This window comes from Danio rerio, chromosome 5, assembly GCF_049306965.1.
Source record: "Danio rerio strain Tuebingen ecotype United States chromosome 5, GRCz12tu, whole genome shotgun sequence".
Lineage (NCBI taxonomy): Eukaryota > Metazoa > Chordata > Actinopteri > Cypriniformes > Danionidae > Danio > Danio rerio.
Window position 1 is genome coordinate 10290001 of NC_133180.1, and position 25000 is coordinate 10315000.

General features: G+C 36.5%; 1 protein-coding gene across 2 annotated transcripts in view; it reads right to left on the reverse strand.

Annotated features, from left to right (window-relative positions):
• sh2b3 (SH2B adaptor protein 3) overlaps positions 1–25000 on the reverse strand; it is a 138567-nt gene that overhangs the window by 12309 nt on the left and 101258 nt on the right. For both annotated transcript variants that reach the window (XM_073951971.1, XM_017356229.4), the window contains 3 exons: positions 13431–13535; positions 10055–10149; positions 2852–2937 (listed from right to left, as the gene is read on the reverse strand). In XM_073951971.1, coding sequence (XP_073808072.1) covers positions 2852–2937; positions 10055–10149; positions 13431–13535 — 286 coding nt within the window. The remainder of the gene's footprint in view (positions 1–2851; positions 2938–10054; positions 10150–13430; positions 13536–25000) is intronic.

Here is a 25000-nt window from a genome sequence, read left to right on the forward strand (position 1 = left end):
GCACATGCATGAACAAGCACACACACTTTGACACATTCAATCATGCACATACACGCACACAAACAAAAAGACACACACAGTCACACACACGCATGGATACAGACTCACACATACACCAACACGCACACACATGCACTCACACGCACGCACACGCATGCACACGCACGCACGCACGCACGCACGCACGCACACACACACAAACACACACACACACACACACACACACATACAAACATAGACACACAGACTTAAGTGTACACACACAAACAAAAAGACAGACAGACACACACACACACACACACACACCAACACAGACTTGCACTCTCTCACACACATGCAAACAGACATATCAACTTATGTACGCATGCACACACATATATACCAACAAAAACGCGCACTAAAGCAGGCACACATAGTCACACCCACACATGGGCGTAAATCCCAGAGGGACCTGGGAAGACATGCCCCCTCCCATCCGAGGGTTGTCTCACCCCTTTATTCTGCTTCAGGAGTCAGTCAGTTGACTGTAAACAACACAGCAAACAATGCAATAAATAGTTTTGAAGAAAAATGTGCTTTGTCGTTGAACCTGAGAAAAACTTTGACAATAATCATAATGACGTAGTCTCCATGCTATAATAATAATGATGAAACCATTTTTAACTGCGGGGACATATCTTTATTAGTACAATTCGGCTGTGTTATTTGTGTCCTCTTCAAAAAAAAAAAAATGCTCCAAAGAAATTTTATATTTATTGTCCCCCCAACTGTTAAATCACATTTACGCCCATGCACCAACAGACACATGCACACAAACACACATGCATTTGCACACACACACATATATACCAAAAGACACACACACACACACACACACACACACACACACAGTATGTTTACAAGTTCTGAAAATGCCTCTTATCTGATTTCCAGCTTACAGCAAGCTGTCGATTGCCTCCTGAAATAATTTCAGCTTATCTTTCAGCATGTACACACACACACACATACAGTACATACACACACACACACAGCAATGAAAACGTGTGACCCTCAAAATCTAATCAGCAAATGTACATACAAGTACAAATACAGCTGAACCCAAACCTCAAAATATATCTTTACAATTCTCTCTTTACATTCATTGTGGTGTCTTTTCATAGGTCACGTACACTCACTGGCCACTTTATTAGGTACACCTTACTAGTACCGGGTTGGACCCAATTTTGCCTTCAGAACTGTCTCAATCCTTCATGGCATAGATTCAACAAGGTGCTGGAAATATTCCTCAGAGATTTTGCTTCATATTGACATGATAGCATCACACAGTTGCTGCAGATTTGTCGGCTTCACATCCATGATGTGAATCTCCCGTTCCACCACATCCCAAATGTGCTCTATTGGATTGAGATCTGGTGACTGTGGAGGCCATTTGAGTATAGAGAACTCATTTTAATGTTCAAGAAACCAGTCTGAGATGATTCATGGCATGTTATCCTTCTGGAAGTAGCCATCAGAAGATGGGTACACTGTGGTCAGAAAGGGATGGTCATGGTCAGCAACAATACTCAGGAAGGCTGTGGTCTTGACACAATGCTCAATTGGTACTAATGTGCCCAAAGTGTGCCAGGAAGATATCCCCCACACCATTACACCAGCACCACCAGCCTGAACGGTTGATACAAGGCATGATGGATCCATGCTTTCATGTTGTTGACGCCAAATTCTGACCCGACCATCCGAATGTCACAGCAGAAATGGAGACTCATCAGACCAGGCAACATTTCTCCAATCTTCTATTGTCCAGTTTTGGTGAGCCTGTGTAAATTGTAGCCTCAGTTTCCTGTTCTTAGCTGACAGGTGTGGCACCTGGTGTGGTCTTTTGCTGCTGTAGCATATCCGCCTCAAGGTTGGACGTGTTGTGTGTTCAGAGATGCTCTTCTGCATACCTTAGTTGTAACGAGTAGTTATTTGAGTTACTGTTGTCTTTCTATCAGCTGGAACCAGTCTGGCCATTCTCCTCTGACATCAACAAGGCGTTTGCACACACAGAACTGCCGCTCACTGGATATTTTCTCTTTTTAAGACCATTCTCTGTAAACACTAGAGTGTGTGTGAAAATCCCAGTAGATCAGCAGTTTCTGAAATACTCAGACCAGCCTGTCTGGCAGCAACAACCATCCCATGATCAAAGTCACTTAAATCAGCTTTCTTCTCCATTCTGATGCTCGGTTTGAACTGCAGCAGTTCATCTTGATCATGTCTACATTCCTAAATGCATTGAGTTGCTGCCATGTGATTGGCTGATAAGGCATTTGTGTTAACAAACAGTAGAGCAGGTGTACCTAATAAAGTGGCAGCTGAGTGTGTCTTATAGGTCACGATTTTTCCTTGTTTCATGCTTTATTTTACATTTACCACAGATTATTGTTACATTGTAGGTTTATCTGTCTGTCTACTTTGTCTATGTCTGCAAAAACTATAATAAAAAATAAATAAATATATATGTATATAAATAAAAACCCAAATAAATAAATAAAAAATATTTAAATAATATAAAAATACATCTTTACAACAGAGTGAATTGTTCACAACAAATGATTTAGCGGTGCACATTCATATAATTATTTCTATCATTTTTTAATACATAAATCTTGAAATCAAAATAAGCTTCCTTTATCTCAAGCGGACCCTTATTTTGGAAAGAGATATCAAAATGCAGATTTATATAAAGCCAAAAAAAAAGTTAAAATCCGAAAAGATAAACAATGCAGATTTATTTTCATAGCCTCAGCTCATTTTGACCTTGCACAGTGTGTGTGTGTGTGTGTGTGTGTGTGTGTGCATGACTCACTCTGGCCTCCAGGATCTGAGCTCCCTCTGCGAGCGGCGCTGAGCGAGTCGCTAACAGGAAATGGTTCTCCATCCACATTATCTGACCTGGAATCACAGAATTACAGCCTCATAAACATCTGCAAACTGAATCTGCATAACCAACAGCTCACAGAAGCTCAATAACATCACATATGCTGAGCTTCACATGTCTATGCATATATATGTCATGACACACATACACACGTGCACGCGTTATATGGAGCGCACCAATGCGGAGATACGTCCGATATACTTTTATAATAAATGTAAGAAATAAGTACTCTAATATGTACAGTATGTGCAATAACAATACTAATGATTATAAAAACAGCAGAAAAACTATGTAACACACATACCTATACAAGCACGCACACACACAAGCACAAAGTATGTGGATTTACTTTAGATTAGGTTAAAAATTCGTTTTTTTCTGTTCTTAAAAGTAAACATATTGTCATTTATAGCATCTAAATAACTTTAATACATTTTTTACCGTATTTAAAAATATTAGTATATAAAGCTATTAAAAATAACAAACATTTTTTCATTTGCTGTGATTCAAAATTAGCACAATTCCATCAAAGATTGTTTTCGCAGCTCAAAGCATATACATACATTCACTGGCCACTTTATTAGGTACACGCTACTAGTACTGGTTTGGACCCCCTTTTGCCTTCAGAACTGCCTTAATCCTTCGTGGCATAGATTCAACAAGGTGCTGGAAATATTCCTCAGAGATTTTGTCCATATTGACATGATAGCATCACACTTTTGCTGCAGATTTGTCGGCTACACATTGATAATGCCAACCAGCCGTTCCACCACATCCCAAAAGTGCTCTATTGGATTTAAATCTGGTGACTGTGGAGGCCATTTGAATGGAGTGAACTCATTGTCATATTCCAGAAATCAGTCTGAGATGATTCACGCTTTATGACATGGCGCGCTATCCTGCTGGAAGTAGCCATCAGAAGATGAGTACACTGTGGTCATAAAGGGATGGTCATGGTCAGCAACAATACTCAGGTAGGTTGTGGCGTTGACCCCATGCTCAATTGGTACTAATGTGCCAAAAGTGTGCCAAGAAAATATTCCTCACACCATTACACCACCACCACCAGCCTGAACTACTGATACAAGGCAGGATGGATCCATGCTTTCATGTTGCTGATGCCAAATTCTGACCCGACCATCCGAATGTTGCAGCAGAAATCGAGACTCATCAGATCAGGCAACGTTTCTCCAATCTTCTATGGTTCAATTTTGGTGAGCCTGTGTGAATTGTATCCTCAGTTTCCTGTTCTTAGCTGACAGGTGTGGCACCCGGTGTGGTCTTCTGCTGCTGTAGCCCATCCGTCTCATGGTTGGACGTGTTGTGTGTTCAGAGATGCTCTTCTGCAGACCTCTGTTGTATCTAGTGGTTATTTGAGTTACTGTTACCTTTCTATCAGCTGGAACCAGTCTGGCCATTCTCCTCTGACCTCAACAAGGCATTTGCGCCCACAGAACTGCCGCTCACTGGATATTTTCTCTTTTTCAGACCATTCTCCGTAAACCCTAGAGATGGTTGTGCATGAAAATCCCAGTAGATCCACAGATTCTGAAATACTCAAACTAGCCTCTCTGGCACCAACAACCGTGCCACATTCAAAGTCACTTAAATCTTCTTTTTTCCCCATTCTGATGCGCCTAAATGCTTGGCTGGTGATGGGCTGATTAGAAATTTGCACAAATCAGCAGCTGGACAGATGTACCTAAAGTGGCCGGTGAGTGTATATATTAAGGAAACCTACTGGTTACAAATTTTGTCTGTAACATTTTCACAGTTTTAGATTTTGTTTTTGTTTTTTACATTGTATTTCACTCCACCCTGTGTGTGTGCGTGTGTGTACTGTATAAGCTGGTCTTGCTGTAAAATCATCGTATACAATGGTGTTTTGGTTTGTCCAAGAATTACAAGAATACATTTCCTGACACATGAGCTTTTGTGCTGCTTTTTCTCCCGCAACTTCCCCAAACAACATCCTCCAGTCTTGCTTCATTGTATCCCTTTAAGTTTCAGCAAGACATCGTTTTTTTTTTTCTGTCTAATTCAGATCCGCTCATCTCTTAACCATCACTCTGCATTCAACACATTGCATTCATATTTATCTTCATGTATTTATTTAAGTCAATATTGTGTTAAGTTTTACTTTAACGTCATTAATAATGGTCCAATAGTTCATGTATTTACTAACACGAACAAACCATTAGTGATACATTTATTACATCTTTGTTAAATTTAGTTAACGATACTAAAGTAAATAACAGTCATGTCAACTCACAGTGCATTTACTAATGTTAACAAGCATAACTTTGAATTTTAATAACGCATTAATAAATGTTGAACTATGATTAATAAATGCTGCACAAGGTTATTCATACCTATTTAATGTTAGTAAATACATTGACTAATGGACCATTGTTTTAAAGTACCTTTATTATCGTCTTTATGCTTTATTGTCTAAATATCTTGTGAAGATGTACAAGAGAGACAGAGAAAACTAAAATCTAAATGAACTCTTTGTCAATTTATTTAAGTCTATTTTATTTTTAAAACTAAAAATATTTTCGGAGAATTCCCTACATTTATTTTAGTATTACTGTTTTTTTTTTATCATTTATTAATTATTACAATTCTATACAGCTTAAAGTGACATTTAAAGGCTTAACTAGGTTAATTAGGTTAACTAGGCAGGTTAGGGTGATTAGGCAAGTTATTGTATAATGATGGTTTGTTCTGTAGACTATTGAAAAAAATATGAGGGGCTAACAATTTTGACCTTAAAATGGTTCTTAAAAAATTAAAAACTGCTTTTATTCTAGCCGAAATAAAACAAATAAGACTTTTTTCAGAAGAAAAAATATTATCAGACATACTGTGAAAATTTCCTTGCTTTGTTAAATATTATTTGGGAAATATAAAAAATATATATAAAAATAAAAAATATATATATATATAAAAAAAAGAATAATTCAAAGGGGGGCTAATATTCTGCCTTGTTTGTATATACATATACATACATACATACACACACACATACACACACATATATATATATATATATATATATATATATATATATATATATATATATATATATATATATATATATATATATATAAACACACACACACACACATACATACATACATACATGCATACATACATACATATATATATTCACACACACACACACACACACACACACACACACACACACACACACACACACACATATATATATATATATATATATATATGTATATTAAATAGAAAATCAAACGGAAAGTCTCTTGTAAGAGGAACTACTTTCTTCCACCATTCATTCACATCTGCAGCTGACATCCGAACAGTAGAAACCGTTGCTCATTCACTAAAGTCACTTCAGAGCTGGTATTTGAAAGATTTTCTAGCGTAATTTCTAAAGTGATGACAAAACAGCTAATTTTTCTTTAAATTTGAAGATTATAAGGCTGAAATTCTATTTCAGTCTACAGATATCTCCCAGTATTTTTCTGTTGAAATCAGGAGATCACAATACTACTATAGTAAAAATACAGCACTGCAACATACAAAAGAGAGAGATCAACTTAGAAAGTCATTTTAAAAAAGTGTCTTTTTTTTGTAAATGATTTAGTTTTTAATTTACTTCATACTTGTATTACTATTATTTTAATAGTATTAATATTTTAACTTATTGTAATCAGTGAAGATACAGATAAAGACTTTGATAACCATTTTATTGTAAAAACTTTTAAAAATGTGCTTTTTAAAATATTGTTAAAATACTATTGAATAAACTCAATGAAACGGAAACTGTTTTTTTATTTGGTTAAACATAACAATATAAATGTTAGAATAATTCAACCTAAATAACTACATTGACTAAAGCTAAATTATGAATGTTATGTTCATTGAACAAAACAACATTACATTATCTTTATGTAACTAACTTATGCTCACTAAAATAAATGTTCTTTCTTAAAGAAAACTTAACTCGGTTACGTGGAACCAGTGGACAAAAAAAAGTTAATTAACTCCAACATATCATTTTTTTTGAGTGCATGTAATTTTTTTGAGTGCATGCCTAGTTGTGTGTGTGTATATATATATTTATATGTGATTTATATGTTTATATGTAAAAATAAAACGTTTTAAAAAAAATAAAAAATTTTAGCGTCTTAAATTCATTTTATCTATAGTTTGTGTTATTATAAATTTAATTTATATTTTAGTTTGTAAATAACCTCTAAAAAATCTCCTCTGGTTCTCTTTTTGTGTATTGTATAAATGCTTTGGCAATACTGTGCAAGTCATGCCAATAAAGCTGATTTGAATTTGAAAGAGAGCGAGAGAAGGGGGCATGGAGAGAAAGGAGGCCATGCGATGTGCTGAGTTGAGTTCTTGAGATTCTTAGTAATCAGAATAACAGGAAGACCTCTCTCTTTCTCTCTCTCTCTCTCTCTCTTCCTAAAACAGTGATACATTCACACAGCCTTGAGTTCTCAGTACCCTCACACCAATAAAAGGAAATGAAACGCGCAAATACACACACAAACACACACACACCTTTCGAGTCAGACATCACATATGCACAACACACTGACAGTATGAGGGGAGCAAACAATGATTTTGCTCCTTAGGTCTATTCTTTCAATGCAATGTAAAGAAATCAAACAAAGCCCACTTATAAAGTCACACTTTATCAATTTGTGTCTGCAGATTTAAATTTGATTGAACACATTTATTAAAGATTGTTTTCTCAAAAATGAGTTTTATTCTCCTGCACTGAATTATCATTCTTCACTTCAGCAGCTTTTACAGACAACAAACGCTCTTATTAGGCAGTTTCTCTCTTTCATAATTTGCCTGCTTATATATCTGGCTGCAGACCAATCTCACATGCACATGCACAATCATACACTCAGTGCTTTCCTAACAGGATATAATCGCCCTCAGAATAACACTTTATAGTGAAAAAAAAAACCTGGCAACCATATTGAAAGTGTCATTTTAAACCAAAGTGCTCAAATCAGGTAATTTCGAAGGGTCCTTTAGATTGAAGTATTGTCAGAGCCCCTAGGTTTTTGCGATTTTTTGATGGCTGAATACAAAGCAAAATATAGGTGTAATTTTTTGGGATCCTGCAAAATTCTTAATTTAAACGCAAAATAAATGAGAAGGGTCTGGCTGCAGACTTGCACTTGCATCTTCAGGCATGCACACTCAGGCACCCACACTTCCTATACAAGTGACGTCATTACCAATTGTAACCTGCACCTGTCACGTCACTTGAAATTGTCACAAATAAACAAAAAGTAAGTTTCCAGTGCATTTCCATTGACGGTGACGATGTTGTCAAATAATCGCAAAACTGTTCGCAAATTTCTGGGAATTATCACCACAAAATCACTCACTTTTGTCGCAAACGTGAAAACTAAGACGGTCTGTATTATGAGAAATATAACTGAAGGACTCTTCAGTTTATGGGCATTACTGGGCCTATTTAAGGGGGGCTTTAGCTATATTTCTACTCAGCCCCCCTAAAACTTTTGCAATTAGCTCATAAAATAAAATAAATAAATAAATAACTGTATATATATATACATATATATATATATATATATATATATATATATATATATATATATATACACACACACATATATACATATATATATATATATATATATATATATATATATATATATATATATATACATATATATATATATATATATATATATATATATATATACATATATATATATATATATATATACACACACACATATATATATATACACACACATATATATATATATATATATATATATATATATATATATATATATATATATATATATATATATATATATATATATATATATATTTATTTATTTATTTATTTTATGATAATCGCAAAAGTTTTAGGGGGGCTAAGTAGTAATATATAGCTAAAGCCCACCTTAAATAGGCCTAGTAATGCCCATGGACTAAAAGAGTCCTTCAATTATATTTCTCATGTATATATATATATATATATATATATATATATATATATATATATATATATATATATATATATATATATTTTTTTTTTTACCTTATAAGACTTGTATGTGTGTGTATCTATATATACATATACATATATATATATATATATATATATATACATACACACACACACACACACACATATATATATATATATATATATATATATATATATATATATATATATATATATATATATATATATATATATATATCTTCGGTGTGGAGTTTGCATGTTCTCCCTGTGTTGGTGTGGGTTTACTCCGGGTGCTCCGCTTTTCCCCACAGTCCTGTGCTATAGGTGAATTGGATAAACTAAATTGGCCGTATTGTATGTGTGTGAATAAGTGTGCACGGGTGTTTCCCAATACTGGGTTGCAGCTGGAAGGGCATTCGCTGTGGAAAACATATGCTGGAATAGTTGGCGTTTCATTCCAATGTGGAAACCCCTGATATACAAGTGTGTGGTATGTGAGAGAGAGTGTTTGATAGTGTGTGTGCAAATATCTGAAAGTGTGTGTCCTTGTAAATGTTTTAGAGTGTTTGTGTGTGTGTGTGTGTAGGTTTATGTGCGTGAGAGTATCTGAGTAAGAATGTGTGCAAGTGTATTAGTGTGTGTGCATACTGCAGTCTGTGAGTGTGTGCGTGAGTATGTGTCTGTACATGTTATAAGTGTGTGTGTGTGTGCGCAAGTGAGTGTGTAAAGTGTGCATGTCTGGGACTGCATGTCCATGAGTGTCTTAGAGTGTGTGTATGTTCATGTGCATGTGAGTGTCTGAGAGAGTGCGTGTGTGAGTTGAAATATGTGAGTGCATGTGTGTGTGTGTGAGTGTATGAGTGTGTAAAGTGTGTACTGCATGCTAGTCTGTGTTGTGTATGTTAGTGTATTTGAGGGCATGAGTGTTTGCGTGAATGAGTGAGTGTGTGAGTACATGAGTGCGTGTGAAGGTATACGTGAGTGCATGAGAGTGTGTGTGTATAATTATATATAAGAGGTAGTGAGTGCTTTCTCAGTGAGAGGATGTCAGGAACTCTGTGAGGTGTGTGTTCAGTGGTGTATTGAGGAAAGTGTGTGTCTCTTACCTGCTGCTCATACATTCTCTGAGCTCAGTGGTCCAGGAGCTGACCTGCTGCTCATTATCGGCCTCAAATATAAAACCACCCGTGAGGCCAGCAACCTGGGAAACAACCAACATAACACACTCATCAAACATCACGATACAAGAAAAGATTGAGCTATCAACAAGCTTTAAGAGCAGCTGCTGTGTGTCTTGCTGGATGGCTGTAACAATATATAGCAGCTGACCAAGTTCAACTGAACAACTGGGTGAATGTGGATAAATTCGAGATTTCCTGCATCAGTCAATGGAAGGTCTCTTGGTCAATCAAAAGAGATGTGAAATTTCTCAAACAGCCTTGCACATCAATATGTCATTTCCTATTTTACAGCAAGTAATAAAGTGATAACATATTTTAGTATACACTCACCGGCCACTTTATTAGGTATACCTGTTTATCTGCTTGTTAACGCAAATTTCTAATCAGCCAATGCATTTAGGCATGTAGACATGGTCAAGAGGATCTGCTGCAGTTTAAACTGAGCATCAGAATGGGGAAGAAAGGGGATTTAAGTGACTTTAAACATGGCATGGTTGTTGCTGCCAGACGTGCTGGTCTGAGTATTTCCGAAACTGCTGATCTACTGGGATTTTCACGCACAACTATCTCTAGGGTTTACAGAGAATGGTCTGAAAAAGAGAAAATATCCAGTGAGCGGCAGTTCTGTGGGCGCAAATGCCTTGTTGATGTCAGAGGTCAGGGAAGAATGGCCAGACTGGTACCAGCTGATAGAAAGGCAACAGTAACTCAAATAAACACTCGATACAACAGAGGTCATCTCTGAACACACAACACGCCCAACCTTGAGGCGGATGGACTACAGCAGCAGAACACCACACTGGGTGCCATTCCTGTCAGCAAAGAACAGGAAACTGAGGATACAATTCACACAGGTTCACCAAAATTGAACCATAGAAGATTGAAGAAACGTTGCCTGGTCTGATGAGTCTCCATTTCTGCTGCAACATTCGGATGGTCGGGTCAGAATTTGGCATCAGCAACATGAAAGCATGGATCCACCCTTCCTTGTATCAACGGTTCAGGCTGGTGGTGGTGGTGTAATGGTGTGGGAGATATATTCTTGGCACACTTTGTACCCATTAGTACCAATTGAGCATGGTGTCAACACCACAGCCTACCTGAGTATTGTTGCTGACCATGTTCATCCCTTTATGACCACAGTGTACCCATCTTCTTATGGCTAATCCAGCAGGATAACGCGCTATGTCATAAAGCGTGAATCATCTCAGACTGGTTTCTTGAACGTGACAATGAGTTCGCTATACTCAAATGGCCTCCACAGTCACCAGAGCTCAATCCAATAGAGCACCTTTGGGATGTGGTGGAACGGGAGTTTTGCATTATGGATGTGAAGCCGACAAATCTGCAGCAACTGTGTGATGCTATCATGTCAATATGAAGCAAAATCTCTGAGGAATATTTCCACCACCTTGTTGAGTCTTATGAAGGATTAAGACGGTTCTGAAGGCAAAAGTGGGTCCAACTCGATATTAATAAGGTGTACCTAATAAAGTGGCCGGTGTGTATACATATGTGTGTGTCCGTGTGTGCATATATATATATATATATATATATATATATATATATATATATATATATATATATATATATATATATATATATATATATAAACATTTTACGTACAGACAAACTATCATTCAAAGTTCTACAAGATTTTTTGCCAAGTTTATTTATTTACATTTTAGGCATATATTATATACACATACAAACATAAGTAATACACTGTCTGTTTTTCACAATCTAGAACTGATGACCATAAAAACAATATAGTTATTAAATAACAGTAAATTTGAAATAAATAAATAAATAAATAAATAAATAAATAAAAAAATAATAAATTCAAGATCAACAGTGTCAATATAAGTGAGTGGACAAAGGTTTTCATGTTATGTAAAAAGATTTTGAAGACCCTGTTAATGAAAACCTTTTTTTCCAGCTTTAAACACACAAAAAATTATTATCACATCACATCACAACACATTCATTCACATCACAACACAACGCAACACAACACACAACACAACACAACACAACACAACACAACACAACACATTCATTAACATCACATCACATCACAACACATCACAACACAACACAACACAACACATTCATTCACATCACATCACATCACAACACAACGCAACACAACACACAACACAACACAACACAACACAACACAACACAACACAACACAACACAACACAACACAACACAACACAACACATTCATTAACATCACATCACATCACAACACATCACAACACAACACAACACAACACATTCATTCACATCACATCACATCACTACGCAACACAACACAACGCAACACAACACAACACAACACAACACAACACATTCATTCACATCACATCACATCACAACACAACACAACACAACGCAACACAACACAACACAACACAACACAACACATTCATTCACATCACATCACATCACATCACTACGCAACACAACACAACACAACACAACACAACACAGCACAGCACAGCACAACGCAACGCAACGCAACACAACACAACACAACGCAACGCAACACAACACAACACAACACAACACAACGCAACAAAGTAACACCCAAAAGAATCCGTCTGAAATATATACAGTTGAAGTCAGAATTATTCACCCCCCGTTTATTTTTTTCCTTAATTTTTGTTTAACAGACAGCAGATTTTTCAACACATTTCTAAACATAACAGTTTTAATAATTCATCTCTAATAACATTATAATATAGTATTATAATATTATATATATATATATATATATATATATATATATATATATATATATATATATATATATATATATATATATATATATATATATATATAATTAAAAAATATTTTATCTTTGCCATGATGACAGTAAATAATATTTGAATAGCTAATCTTCAAGACACTTCTCTACAGCTTAAAGGCTTAAAGTGATATTTAAAGGCTTAACTAGGTTAATTAGGCAGGTTAGGGTAATTAAGCAAGTTATTGTATAACGATGGTTTGGTCTGTAGACTATCAAAAATAAATATAGCTTAACGAGGCTAATAATTTTGACCTGACAATAGTCTTAAAAAATTAAAAACTGCTTTTATTCTAGCTGAAATAAAACAAATAAGACTTTCTCCAGAAGAAAGAATATTCTCAGACATACACCGAACATTTCCTTGCTCTGTTAAACATCATTTGGGAAATATTTTTAAAAGGGACGCTAATAATTCTGACCTCAACTGTTTCTATTTTTGTCATTGCCATTAAGCAGTTTATGTCTGTCTGAAGTCTTGATTTACCTTTAAGACGAATGTGTTCATGTTATCAGGCATCTCTAGGCGATTACAGCGTCGAATCTCTTTGATGTCTGAACAGTGTACGGAAATCTTTGGCATTCTGTAGTCCTAAAACACAAAAGAATGCAACAGAATATAAGAAATATATCAAATATTCTTATTCTTTCACAAAAGATGTGAAAAACATTACATATACACATAAAAAAAAATATCAGTAACTCTGTAAATATTGTGCATGAATATTGTCTTTATAGTTTTATATTACACTGGAAACACTGGAAAAAGGGTGACAGTGGCACAGTAGGTAGTGCTGTCGCCTCACAGTTAGAAGGTCGCTGGTTCGAGCCTCGGCTCAGTTGGCGTTTCTGTGTGGAGTTTGCATGTTCTCCCCGCCTTTGTGTGGGTTTCTTCCGGGTGCTCCGGTTTCCCCCACAGTCCAAAGACATGCGGTACAGGTGAATTGGGTAGGTTAAAATGTCTGTAGTGAGTGTGAATGAGTGTGTGTGGATGTTTCCCAGAGATGTTTTGCGGCTGGAAGGGTATCCGCTGCTTAAAAAGGTGCTGGATGAATTGGCGGTTCATTCCGCTGTGGCGACCCTGGATTAATAAAGCGACTAAGCCGAAAAGAAAATGAATGAATGAACTCTGGAAAACAAACAAACAAACAAACAAACAAACAAACAAACAAACGAAAAATGAGATTGTGTTCTTTTCAAAAGAGGGCGGAGCTACAAATGCCTGTGTCAGCATAGTGGCAGATTCAAAAACAAGACTAATGTCCTATGCTAATGAGGGAGAGATTGTCACTAATGGGCGGGGCTTTCCTCATCTGATGACACGTACAAGGGGAGAATGTCAATCAAAGTGTTTCTGCAGACTGTTTTATCAAGTGTGGTTATAAACAATAAAAATAATAATTTATTACCATTAGAAGCTGGTTATATTCATACACTGTTACAACACAACTGTGTTTAAACCCTTCATAATGGTGATTTTGCATAACAGTCGCCCTTAAAGTGTATATATAAGAGGAAATGATATGTTGTTTAATAATCATGTTTACCCAATACACCAAAATATATACCTCATAAAGCTAAACACATGCATTACTAGTGCAGGACACACTCAAAGATGTCGTCCAGTGTGGTTTAAAACAGAGAGAGAGAAACGACAGAGGGATCATTTTCTTGTTCTACTGGGATTAGCCAAAGAATGTTCATCTGGAAATTAAGAGAGAATAGAGCTATGACCCGTGATCTGAAACCTTCAACCTACGCCCACACACACACACACACACATACACATACACACGTAGACGCAAAACACACACAGCACATCTCCTTGGGGAAAGAGGAGAGAGGATTCTGGGAAGTGGCGAATGGATCCGGTCTCTCTGAGAGCTGCAGGAATTTCCAGCGTGCATCCCGTCATTTCAGACACATCAAAGATCCCGCCATGAAGAAGCTGTTTGTGTCTCGCACGATATCTGACATTAGGAGTGAATCAGGCTGAATCATGGCTTAAAATAGCTTCACACGCACAGGCTCGTGCCAAAGCAGCAGTGCTTAATTTAATATTAACATCTTTCCTCTTTGAATGGCAGTTTCTACTCTCACACAGAGAGGAGAAAACCCTCATTCACATCCCACATACTGTAGAAACATGCACTTCTGCTTCAATTCCAGGAGAAGAAGTGATCGAAGGATTACACACCCCACGACACCAGCAGTAAAGCTGATGATTTGTTTCTCTTCTCTTTTTCTCACCACTGAGACAAATGCATGCGACTCAATAATAGACCTACAAAAAACTCCAGTATTTAAACATCCAGAAGTCTCAAGGCCGGTACACACCAAGCCAATTAACCATGTAGGGCCAACGGTCAGTTCTGGTAGTGGGTTTGGTGTGTTCCACAATCTCTTTTCATTGTATTCGACAGAAAGCAATGTAGACAGAGCATGTACAGGGGCTGGACGATGAAACTGAAACCCTGGCCAATTTAGTGATGGAGGTTTTATGGCTGAATCAGACCAATCTTCATTGCACATTCCACTAGAGAAGAGCGTGAAGGTTTGATTAGCAGAGTAATAGCACAGTTTTGCTTAAAATATTGCAGTGCACACAACAATATAAGTGAGATATCAGCGTTCAAGTCTCTGTGATGTATCAAGAGCTACAGGATCCAGAGTAATGTTGACAAACCACCAAGAAGGACGAACCACATACAACAGGATTAACTGTGGACATCTGTCTGAAAGGAACGTTCGGGTGATGTCTCTCACTGTTTCTACCAAGTCTGTTCGTTGGGAGCTCCACAGGGTCAACGTACATGGCCGGGCTGCTATAGCCAAATCTGTGATCACCCATGCCGATGCGAAAGGTCCGTTTGAATGGAGCCAGCAGCTAAAAGTCTTGAGCTGTGGGAAATGTGAAACATGTATTGTTCTCTGATGAGTCCACCTTCACTTTTCCACATCTGAGAGAGTTATGGTGTGGAGAAGCCCCAAAAAAAGCATACAACTTTTGCATGTTCAGAGTCAGGGCTGGACTGGGGCAAAAAAATCGGGCCAGGCATTTTGGGCCAGAGCGGCCCACTACATTCAATCAAAATGCGATCTATCTATGCACGTAAAATATTTTTATCAACTCCTTTTTTTATAAAAACACAAAAGCCATATATATGAAATAAATAAATACAAACTTTAATCTCAATTTAATTTCTGTATACTGTCCATAAAGATATTTGTTGAGTTCTAAAAAAATACACTATTCATTTATTTATTTTCCTTCGGCTTAGTCCCTTATTTATCAGGGGTTGCCGCAGCGGAATGAACTGCCAACTTTTCCAGCATGTTTTATGCAGCAGATGCCTTTCCAGCCACAACCCAATATTGGAAATCACCCATACACACACATTCACAAGCACTCAAACACTAGAGCCAAATTAGCTTATTCAATACAATATTCACTCAGCCTATATTCAATAATGAACATAACAAAAACTGCCTGCTAATGCATGGGTAAATATTAACAATGAAAACATAATATAAGGAAATTTGTTAAATTTTGATATTATGATTAACAGACACCAAACAGCCTTGTGTAGCTACATATGTATATAAGCGTCATCTTCATTCTGCATATTTATAACAAAACAGGGCTTAAACATAACTGTCTCCTTTCATTTCCATTGAAAAGAATGAACTTTACCCCATCTCTTTTACAGAATATCAGTTTTAATAATCAATAATGGCCATTATAACAGTATAATGTACATTAAATTTAAACGATAAAGGTAAGCAATCAGTCAATGTGCAGAATCAGTATATCTGGTTACATAATTTAATATATTAACTTATCTTTTCACTCAGCCAAAACAGTTACCTGAGAACAAGTGATTCAAAAGTTATGAGTTGTTAGATAGACTAGATGAATTCAATATCATGTTTAACAACTATAGTGAGATGAGATCCACCAGATGAACTGACCTGTACTATACTCTTACCTAGGGTTGTAACAATATACCGGTATGACGGTTTACCACGATTTGAACGTGCACGATTATCATACCATGAACAATTGCATATCAACGGTTTTAACCCTAAAGACCGAGACAGCCGCCCGCGGCTAAAAATAAGTATTGCTCTTAAATGTTTAATAACTTTTGATCCGCTGATCCGATTCATACAATTCAAAGATTGGCATAAAGAAGAGAATCTCAGCTTTCCAGTGCTGTATCACATAACATTCGCGGACTTTCAGAGGCTCCGGAATCAGTGCGGTTACCTCATCAACATTTGACAACGCTGATTTGACAAAGAAACGCTCGTCACTGTGTCTCCGGACAAATCAGACATGGTACATTGATGCATTGTCCCTCCTCCATGCCCAGATTGGTTCAAACTCGCTATATCACAACCAATAAGCATAGGTTTCACTTTTGTTTGTGGACCAAGCTTTTTGAACAACACGGAATGAGAGAAAGGCATACATTTATGCGCGGCTAAATAAAACGCAAAAAAAAAAAAAGTTTTGCATGAAATAATTCTCATACTAAGTACTTTTGCATGCACAGCAGCACAGAAACATGACAAAACAGTGACACAGCAAAGACGAACTGCTGCTCTTGCTGTTTTCAAAAGACGCAAATGAAGATGCAGCTGTTTGTCTGCATTGCAGACAACCATATCCAAATCCATATCCACAGACAACCATATCCATGCTGGCACATAAAACCTAAGGATGTTCCATATTGAATCTAGTTTCGTTATGTAACTATAGTATAGTAAATATTTATATCAATTTTTAACTGAGGATTTGCACCATGTTTATTTGGACTTTATTTGGACTTTGACACATTATTTATTATTTTCTTATTTTTATTTGTTCATTGTAAGTGGTGTTGTTTATAGTAACTGAAAATATATTATTTGGAAAAAGTCAAATTTGCTTCACTGTTCTATTATTTTGTAACATTTGTAACATACCGTATACCGCGAAACCGTCAAACCGTGGTATTGTTTTAGACGATTATCATACCGTGAAAAATTCATACCGTTACAACCCTACTCTTACCTGGGGTTTATGCTCACCCGCTGAACTACTGGCTGAAGCTCTTGGCAGAGAGTGTGTGGTCACATGATTTGCGTTTTAGCCGTGTATTAGAAAGAAGGGAGAACTTTTCAGAACCGCTAAATGAAACGCTGGTGTATTTCCCGCGATTTCTCTGCGCCTCCCTACCGTTTCTTCTCTCTGACTCTCAACTATTTTGACAAATACACACAGACGACGCACGCTCACACAGACCCCAAAATAGGAGTTTGTGATTGGGCCAGCCCAATGTCAATAAAGAAAAGAACCAATTGGCTGCAGAGTGTCACATGGGCCGGCCCGGTCTGTCTGTCCGGGAAAAAAGCATTTTACTTTCAGATAGTCACAGATCACAGGAGCGTCAATTAATAAGGCAGAGAAAAACGATAGGCTGCTAAGCCTTTTATGGGCCGATCAGATCATAAGACGATGATCAGCCCGGCCCAAAAAGTACATCTGCCCAGCGGGAAAGTGCCCGGTCTGCCAGATGGCCAGTCCGCCCCTGCTCAGAGTAAAGCATGGGGATGGATCAGTGATGGTTTAGGCTGCAATATCATGGCATTCCCTAGGCCCAATACTAGCACTAGATGGTCACTACCAAGGACTACCGAACCATTCTGGAGGTCCATGAACCCAATGGTAAAAAATTGTATCCTGAAGGCGGTGGCATGTATTATGATGATAATGCACTAATACACACAGCAAGACTGGTGACAGAGTGGTTTAATAATAATAATAATAACGCTAATAATAATAATACTTCCTTTCATTTATATTGCGCTCCTCTAGACACTCAACACGCTTTACTCATTTTTGGGGAAATGTCCTCAACCACCACCTGAGTTCAGCACCTACCTGGATGACGCAATGGCAGCCATATTGCACCAGACCACACACCACACACCAGCTGATTGGTGGAGAGGAGACAGAGTATTGAAGGCAATTATGGGGATGGTTGAGGTAAGTGGGCAGATTTGGCCAGGATGCCGGGGTTAAACTTCTTTTTCGATGGACATCCTGGGATTTTTAACAACCACAGAGAGTCAGGACGTCGGTTTAACATCTCATCTAAAAAACGGCGCTCGCTAAACAATATTGAGTCCCTGTCACTATACTGGGGCATTAGGACCCACACAGACCGCAGATTGGGCGCCCCCTGCTGGTCTCACTAACACCACTTTGACTTTATCTAGTGTAATTTGACTTTATGGTAGCAATTGTTTATTTAAAAAAAAAGAGACCACCGGTACATGTTCCATGTACTCAGTCTGTGTAATTAATTGTGCATACTTTACTAACAAGCAACTAACTCTCTTAATTCGAATGACATCCTGGGATTTTTAACGACCACAGAGAGTCAGGACGTCGGTTTAACATCTCATCTAAAAGACGGCGCTCACTAAACAATATAGAGTCCCCGTCACTATACTGGGGCATTAGTACCCACACAGACCGCAGATTGGGCGCCCCCTGCTGGTCTCACTAACACCACTTTGACTTTATCTAGTGTAATTTGACTTTATGGTAGCAATTGTTCATTTAAAAAAAAGAGACCACCGGTACATGTTCCATGTACTCAGTAAAGTATTCACAATTAATTACACAGACTAACAAGCAGCTAACTCAATTAATATTCCTAAATAGTCAAAAGAACACCTAAAAAAAAATAAATTGTAACTAATGGCCCGTAGGTAAGATTTATTTGCCTGATAAATGACAATATATATATATATATATATATATATATATATATATATATATATATATATATATATATATATATATATATATATATATTTTTTTTTTTTTTATTTTAAGGAGCAACTCCAACCTTAATAGAAGAAGCTGTGGATTGTGAGCCACAACCTGTGAGTAATTTTATGCTAAAATTGATCTATTACATGCACAGTTTCTAGCATTAACGTTATGTTGTAGCAAGGATGTAAACAAGGATGTACACAATGGAAAATATTGTTTAGCACCGTTAACAATTTCGCAAATCCATATTTATCTGTCAAAATCGCATGTAAACACAAAATCTTCAGCAGAGCTTCAGTGTCTCTCTATGCGGACGCTGTTATACAACTCAAATAACTCGCAAAAGATATGAGAATGTTTTACTTAAAACATGCTCATAACCCAAATATATGTGAAAGACACTTATCAGATTTCATTTTAGAGAGCAGGTGTGAGGTTAGCTGTGTCTTAGTTCTTAATTTTGATTCTGTAAAATGTCCAAGAAACACAAAAATGGACCTCATTAAGTCTCAACCTTTATTACAGCTCATTTATCAAAAACGGAATAACAAAAATTGAACCTGAGACGGTGTGTGGGAGCTCCAGTGTCCAGCAAGCGCGATGTGATCGATGGCTCTCGCTTGTTTATTAATGCCTGTGACAGCGGTGACATAATTTTGACAGTGGAGTGACGCTTTTTGATTTGTACTCGTAATCAGGTTGTCGTGTCCGTGGTGAAACTGTATTTCGAATTTGTAAAGTACAACCATTGTAAATTTATCATTCATATATAAACAGACAAAGAAAATGTCGTAACTGTATCTGTTCTAATCGCCGATTTTGGAATTGTACCCTCGTAAAATTACGAGTCCGCTCCGTTTTCCTTTACGATTTTATAATTACAAATGCGTGAATTTTATTTACGCACAAAATATTTAGGACATTTATTTTAATCCATACTTGTATTTTATGTTTTAGATTTTGTTACAGACATACAGTGTCATACTGCAACTGTTTCGCAGCATGTGAAATGTCCCAAACACTATTTTAACTGACCAAAATGTACAAAAAGTTTTGTTTTTACTTAGTCAAAACACTAAAAATGTGTGTAGGTGTTTTAAATGCATTAAAAACAGTGAGGAAAAAACTGCTGTTTAAGGCAGAAATAGAGTTTTTCATTCTATTACACAAAGGTGACTTTGTGTTTTTGTAAATTCAGAACACGAGTCCACATATATAGACATCATTTTTCTCTAAAAGTACAACATATAAAAAGATGACACTTAGGTTTTACTCTAATTAGGTTCCAATAAGCCCAAATAGCAAAGAAAAATAAAAAATGAAAATAAAAAAAACAGCTTGGGCCTTAAGAGTAGGGGTGTCAAAATGAATTGTTTCTTCGGTGCACCGCGATGCAGACACGGACAATAAGATATCGGTTCAGTAATAACCATAACCGGTTATTATGTACTGACGTCATTTATCTCCTATGCGCTCTGTCGCGAGGGAGGTGAGCGCGAGTATTTACAACACTCAGCCAACTCAGAGCCGGCCCGTGGCATAGGCACCATAGGCAAATGCTAAGAGCGCTGCATATCCAGGGGGGCGCCAGAAAGAAGCGCGGTTCAGTTGGTTTTGTTTTCGATATTCCTGACACATTGTTACAGACGGCAATAACTCAAAAACTCTTACCCTAAAAAGATCTAATGTGTTTCCTACAAAAAGACAAAGCTGGTTATGTTTAACAGCTGTCTTTCTTTTTTTTTTCGCTCGACATTATGAGCACTGCTCCGTTTAGGCCCTTGCAATATGTGTTTAGCCGGGAGAGCTCGCGCTGAGGAGCTCTCAGTAAGGGACCGTCGGAAAAGTGCTGCTTTTTTTCTTTTTTTTTTGTTTTTCTGCTTCGCTCAGCGTGAGCGCTCCCTGTTGCAAGGGCTTAAGTGTGTGTGTGCGTGTGCATATTTTTTTATTTTATATTTTTTTACAGACAGCTTGTTATAGCCTCCCCCCTAAAATATAACACTGTATATGGAAAGCATCGTCAATGCACCGTGATGCACTGAGATATCGAATTAAACCGAATCGAAGGCATGATAATCGTAACCGAACCGTGAGACCAGTATAGGTTCACACCTCTACTTAAGAGGTAACAAGACTTGGTAACACTTTATCTTGACGTTCATTTGAGTATTAGTAGACCGTCTGCTTAATATCTGCTGATACTGCTCCTTCAACAGACATTTAACTGACTATAAGAAACTTTGCAAGTACATGTCAACTTACATCAACTCAAACCCTAATCTAACAGCCTACTTATAATCTAATGAGAATTAGTTGGCATGTTACATGAATTCAACAAACAGACCATCAAAATAAAGTGTGACCCAAGAATTGCTTTACGGTTTACCTGTTTTAAGTTTCAAGTAACAGCTCTAGAAGTGCACATTAGTCTGCTGAGTTTGTCAAATCGTGACGGCGATGAAAACAAAAATCCCTCAATTTCTATGCCCATATTTGGCCTTAGTGTGTGTTTGTCAGAGACAGGAATATTTACCCTCGCTCTACACAATGCAAACGTTTGGCTGGCCTGAGTTGAATGTTGTTTATCTGTTTTCTGACAACGCTGAAGTGCATTTCCTGTGACTCCGAGTCCAAACAACTCCATGTGGAAAAGCATGCGAGCCAACATAGCGTTTCTCATTTCACTTGATCCATTAAAACTCCTGCTCTTTTCAAAACTGCTCACAAATTTCATCCTCGTATTGAAGAGCTTCAAGGTCACAGATGTTTCTCTGGTGTCACCGCATTAATTGCGCATGTGACTGTGTACGAGTGCGATTTACTACGCCACAACAAACAGGCCTGCCGTTCATCACAATAACTCCACTTCCTAATTTTTACTTTTGCTTTTAGTCACATTCTCAGAACAACCTTTCAAAATGAGTCACAGAGTGAAATTACAATCAGAGAGGAATCGAGAAACGACGTAAATGACTAAATAAATACATTGTTAGTAAGTGAATGAGTCTGTAAAATACAAAGCAAAACAAATCATGTTCATTATCAGCTGTGTGAATGCATATTTCAGGAGAAACTCTCCTACTTTCGTGATTCAGGGTGTTTTTACTATTTATTTACAGTTTCTATTTATGTTGAATGCAGACATAATTGTGATGTAAAAAAACATTGAATTAAAAAACCCTGTAAATCCATAAAAGAACAGAAAATTCTGAGAAAAATCTATCTATTTCTTTAAATTATATAATAATTCATTTGATGTTAATGTTATAATATATTATATAATAATTATTTTTACATATCAATATCCATATCTATATATTTATATAGCATATTTGACTCATTTATATATAATATAATATAATATAATATAATATAATATAATATAATATAATATAATATAATATAATATAATATAATATAATATAATATAATATAATATAGGAGATGCAGTGGCGCAGTAGGTAGTGCTGTCGCCTCAGCAAGAAGGTCTTTGGGTTGCTGGTTTAAACATCAGCTCAGTTGGCGTTTCTGTATGGAGTTTGCATGTTCTCCCTGCATTCTTATGAGTTTCCTCCAGGTGCTCCGGTTTCCCCCATCAGTCCAAAGACATGCGGTACAGGTGAATTGGGTAGGCTAAATTGTCCTTAGTGTATGAGTGTGTGTGTGTGTGTGTGTGTGGATATGGATGTTTCTCAGAGTTGGGTTGCGGCTCGAAGGGCATCCGCTGCGTAAAACTTGCTGGATAAGTTGGTGGCTCATTCCGCTGTGGTGACCCCTGATAAATAAAAGGACTAAGCTGACAAGAAAATGAATGAATGAATGAATAATATAATATTTCTAAATGTATTAACATTGTATAAATGCAAAATTGCTAATACTAAACAATACCTAATAGATCTGTTATAAAAATCTTCATATGTAATAAACACATAGTAAAACGATTCTGCATGTGCACAAACACACAGCAAGATTTTAAGCATTTTGTTTTAACACACAAACGTTTTTCAGTAATTCATTTCAAATACAAACACACACACACACACACACACACACACACACACACACACACACACACACACACACACACACACACACACACACACACACAGTTTGCAAGTTTTTCAGCATTTCATTTTAAACGCACACAGCAAGTTATTATGGAGCCAGATCAGTCTCAAAAATATTAGATTTACAAAATGTAATTCATACATCCAAAGCACAGTCTCATTTACAAAATACAATTTGAATATTGAAAACATGATTTGTATTTGCACAAATCCCATTCGTAAATTTAAAACATGATTTGTAAATACAGAAATTTAATTTGCAAATTCAAAACACGATTCGTAAATACACAAATCCAATTCCTAAATTCAAAACAAGATTCAAAAATACACAAATCCAATTCCTAAATTCAAAACACAATTCGTAAATACAGAAATTGTTCGTAAATTTAAAACACGATTCGTAAATACAGAAATTTTATTTGTAAATTTAAAACACGATTTGTTAATACACAAATCCAATTCGTAAATTCAAAACACCATTCTAAAATACACAAATCCAATTAGTAAATTTAAAACATGATTCTAAAATACACAAATCTAATTCAAAAAATTCAAAACACGATTCTAAAATACACAAATATAATTCTTAAATTTAAAACACGATTCAAAAATACACAAATCCAATTCGTAAATTCAAAACACGATTCGTAAATACAGAAATTTAATTCATAAATTCAAAACATGGTTTGTAAATACAGAAATTTAATTCGTAAATTCGTAAAGAGCAAGTTCTTAAACAGCGCTGATTTACCATTGTGGTTGCATGCTCAACAGAAATGGCTGTGATTGGCCGTGAATGTCATCAGTTTACCGAACTCACCGCTGTTTACTGAGTATAACCACAGATATAAGGAAACTTGAGCGTTTTAAAAGCCATGATTCATCAGCGAAACGCTTGTATGTCAGCTTAAAAACAAACTAGCTGATCGACGTGATTTTGAAATGCCCCAGTGTCCAACAGCAGTGAGTTCGGTGAACTGATGACCTTCACAGCCAATCCCAGTCAATTCTGTTGAGTCCTCAAATGTTAGCGGGAAATGGACATTTTTAAAATCTTTATCGATTAATCCCAAATTCCAGTATTGTGACAACCCAAACACACACGCATACAGTACACACACACAGGATTTTGTTTTTGTGAATTGTGTGGACACTCCA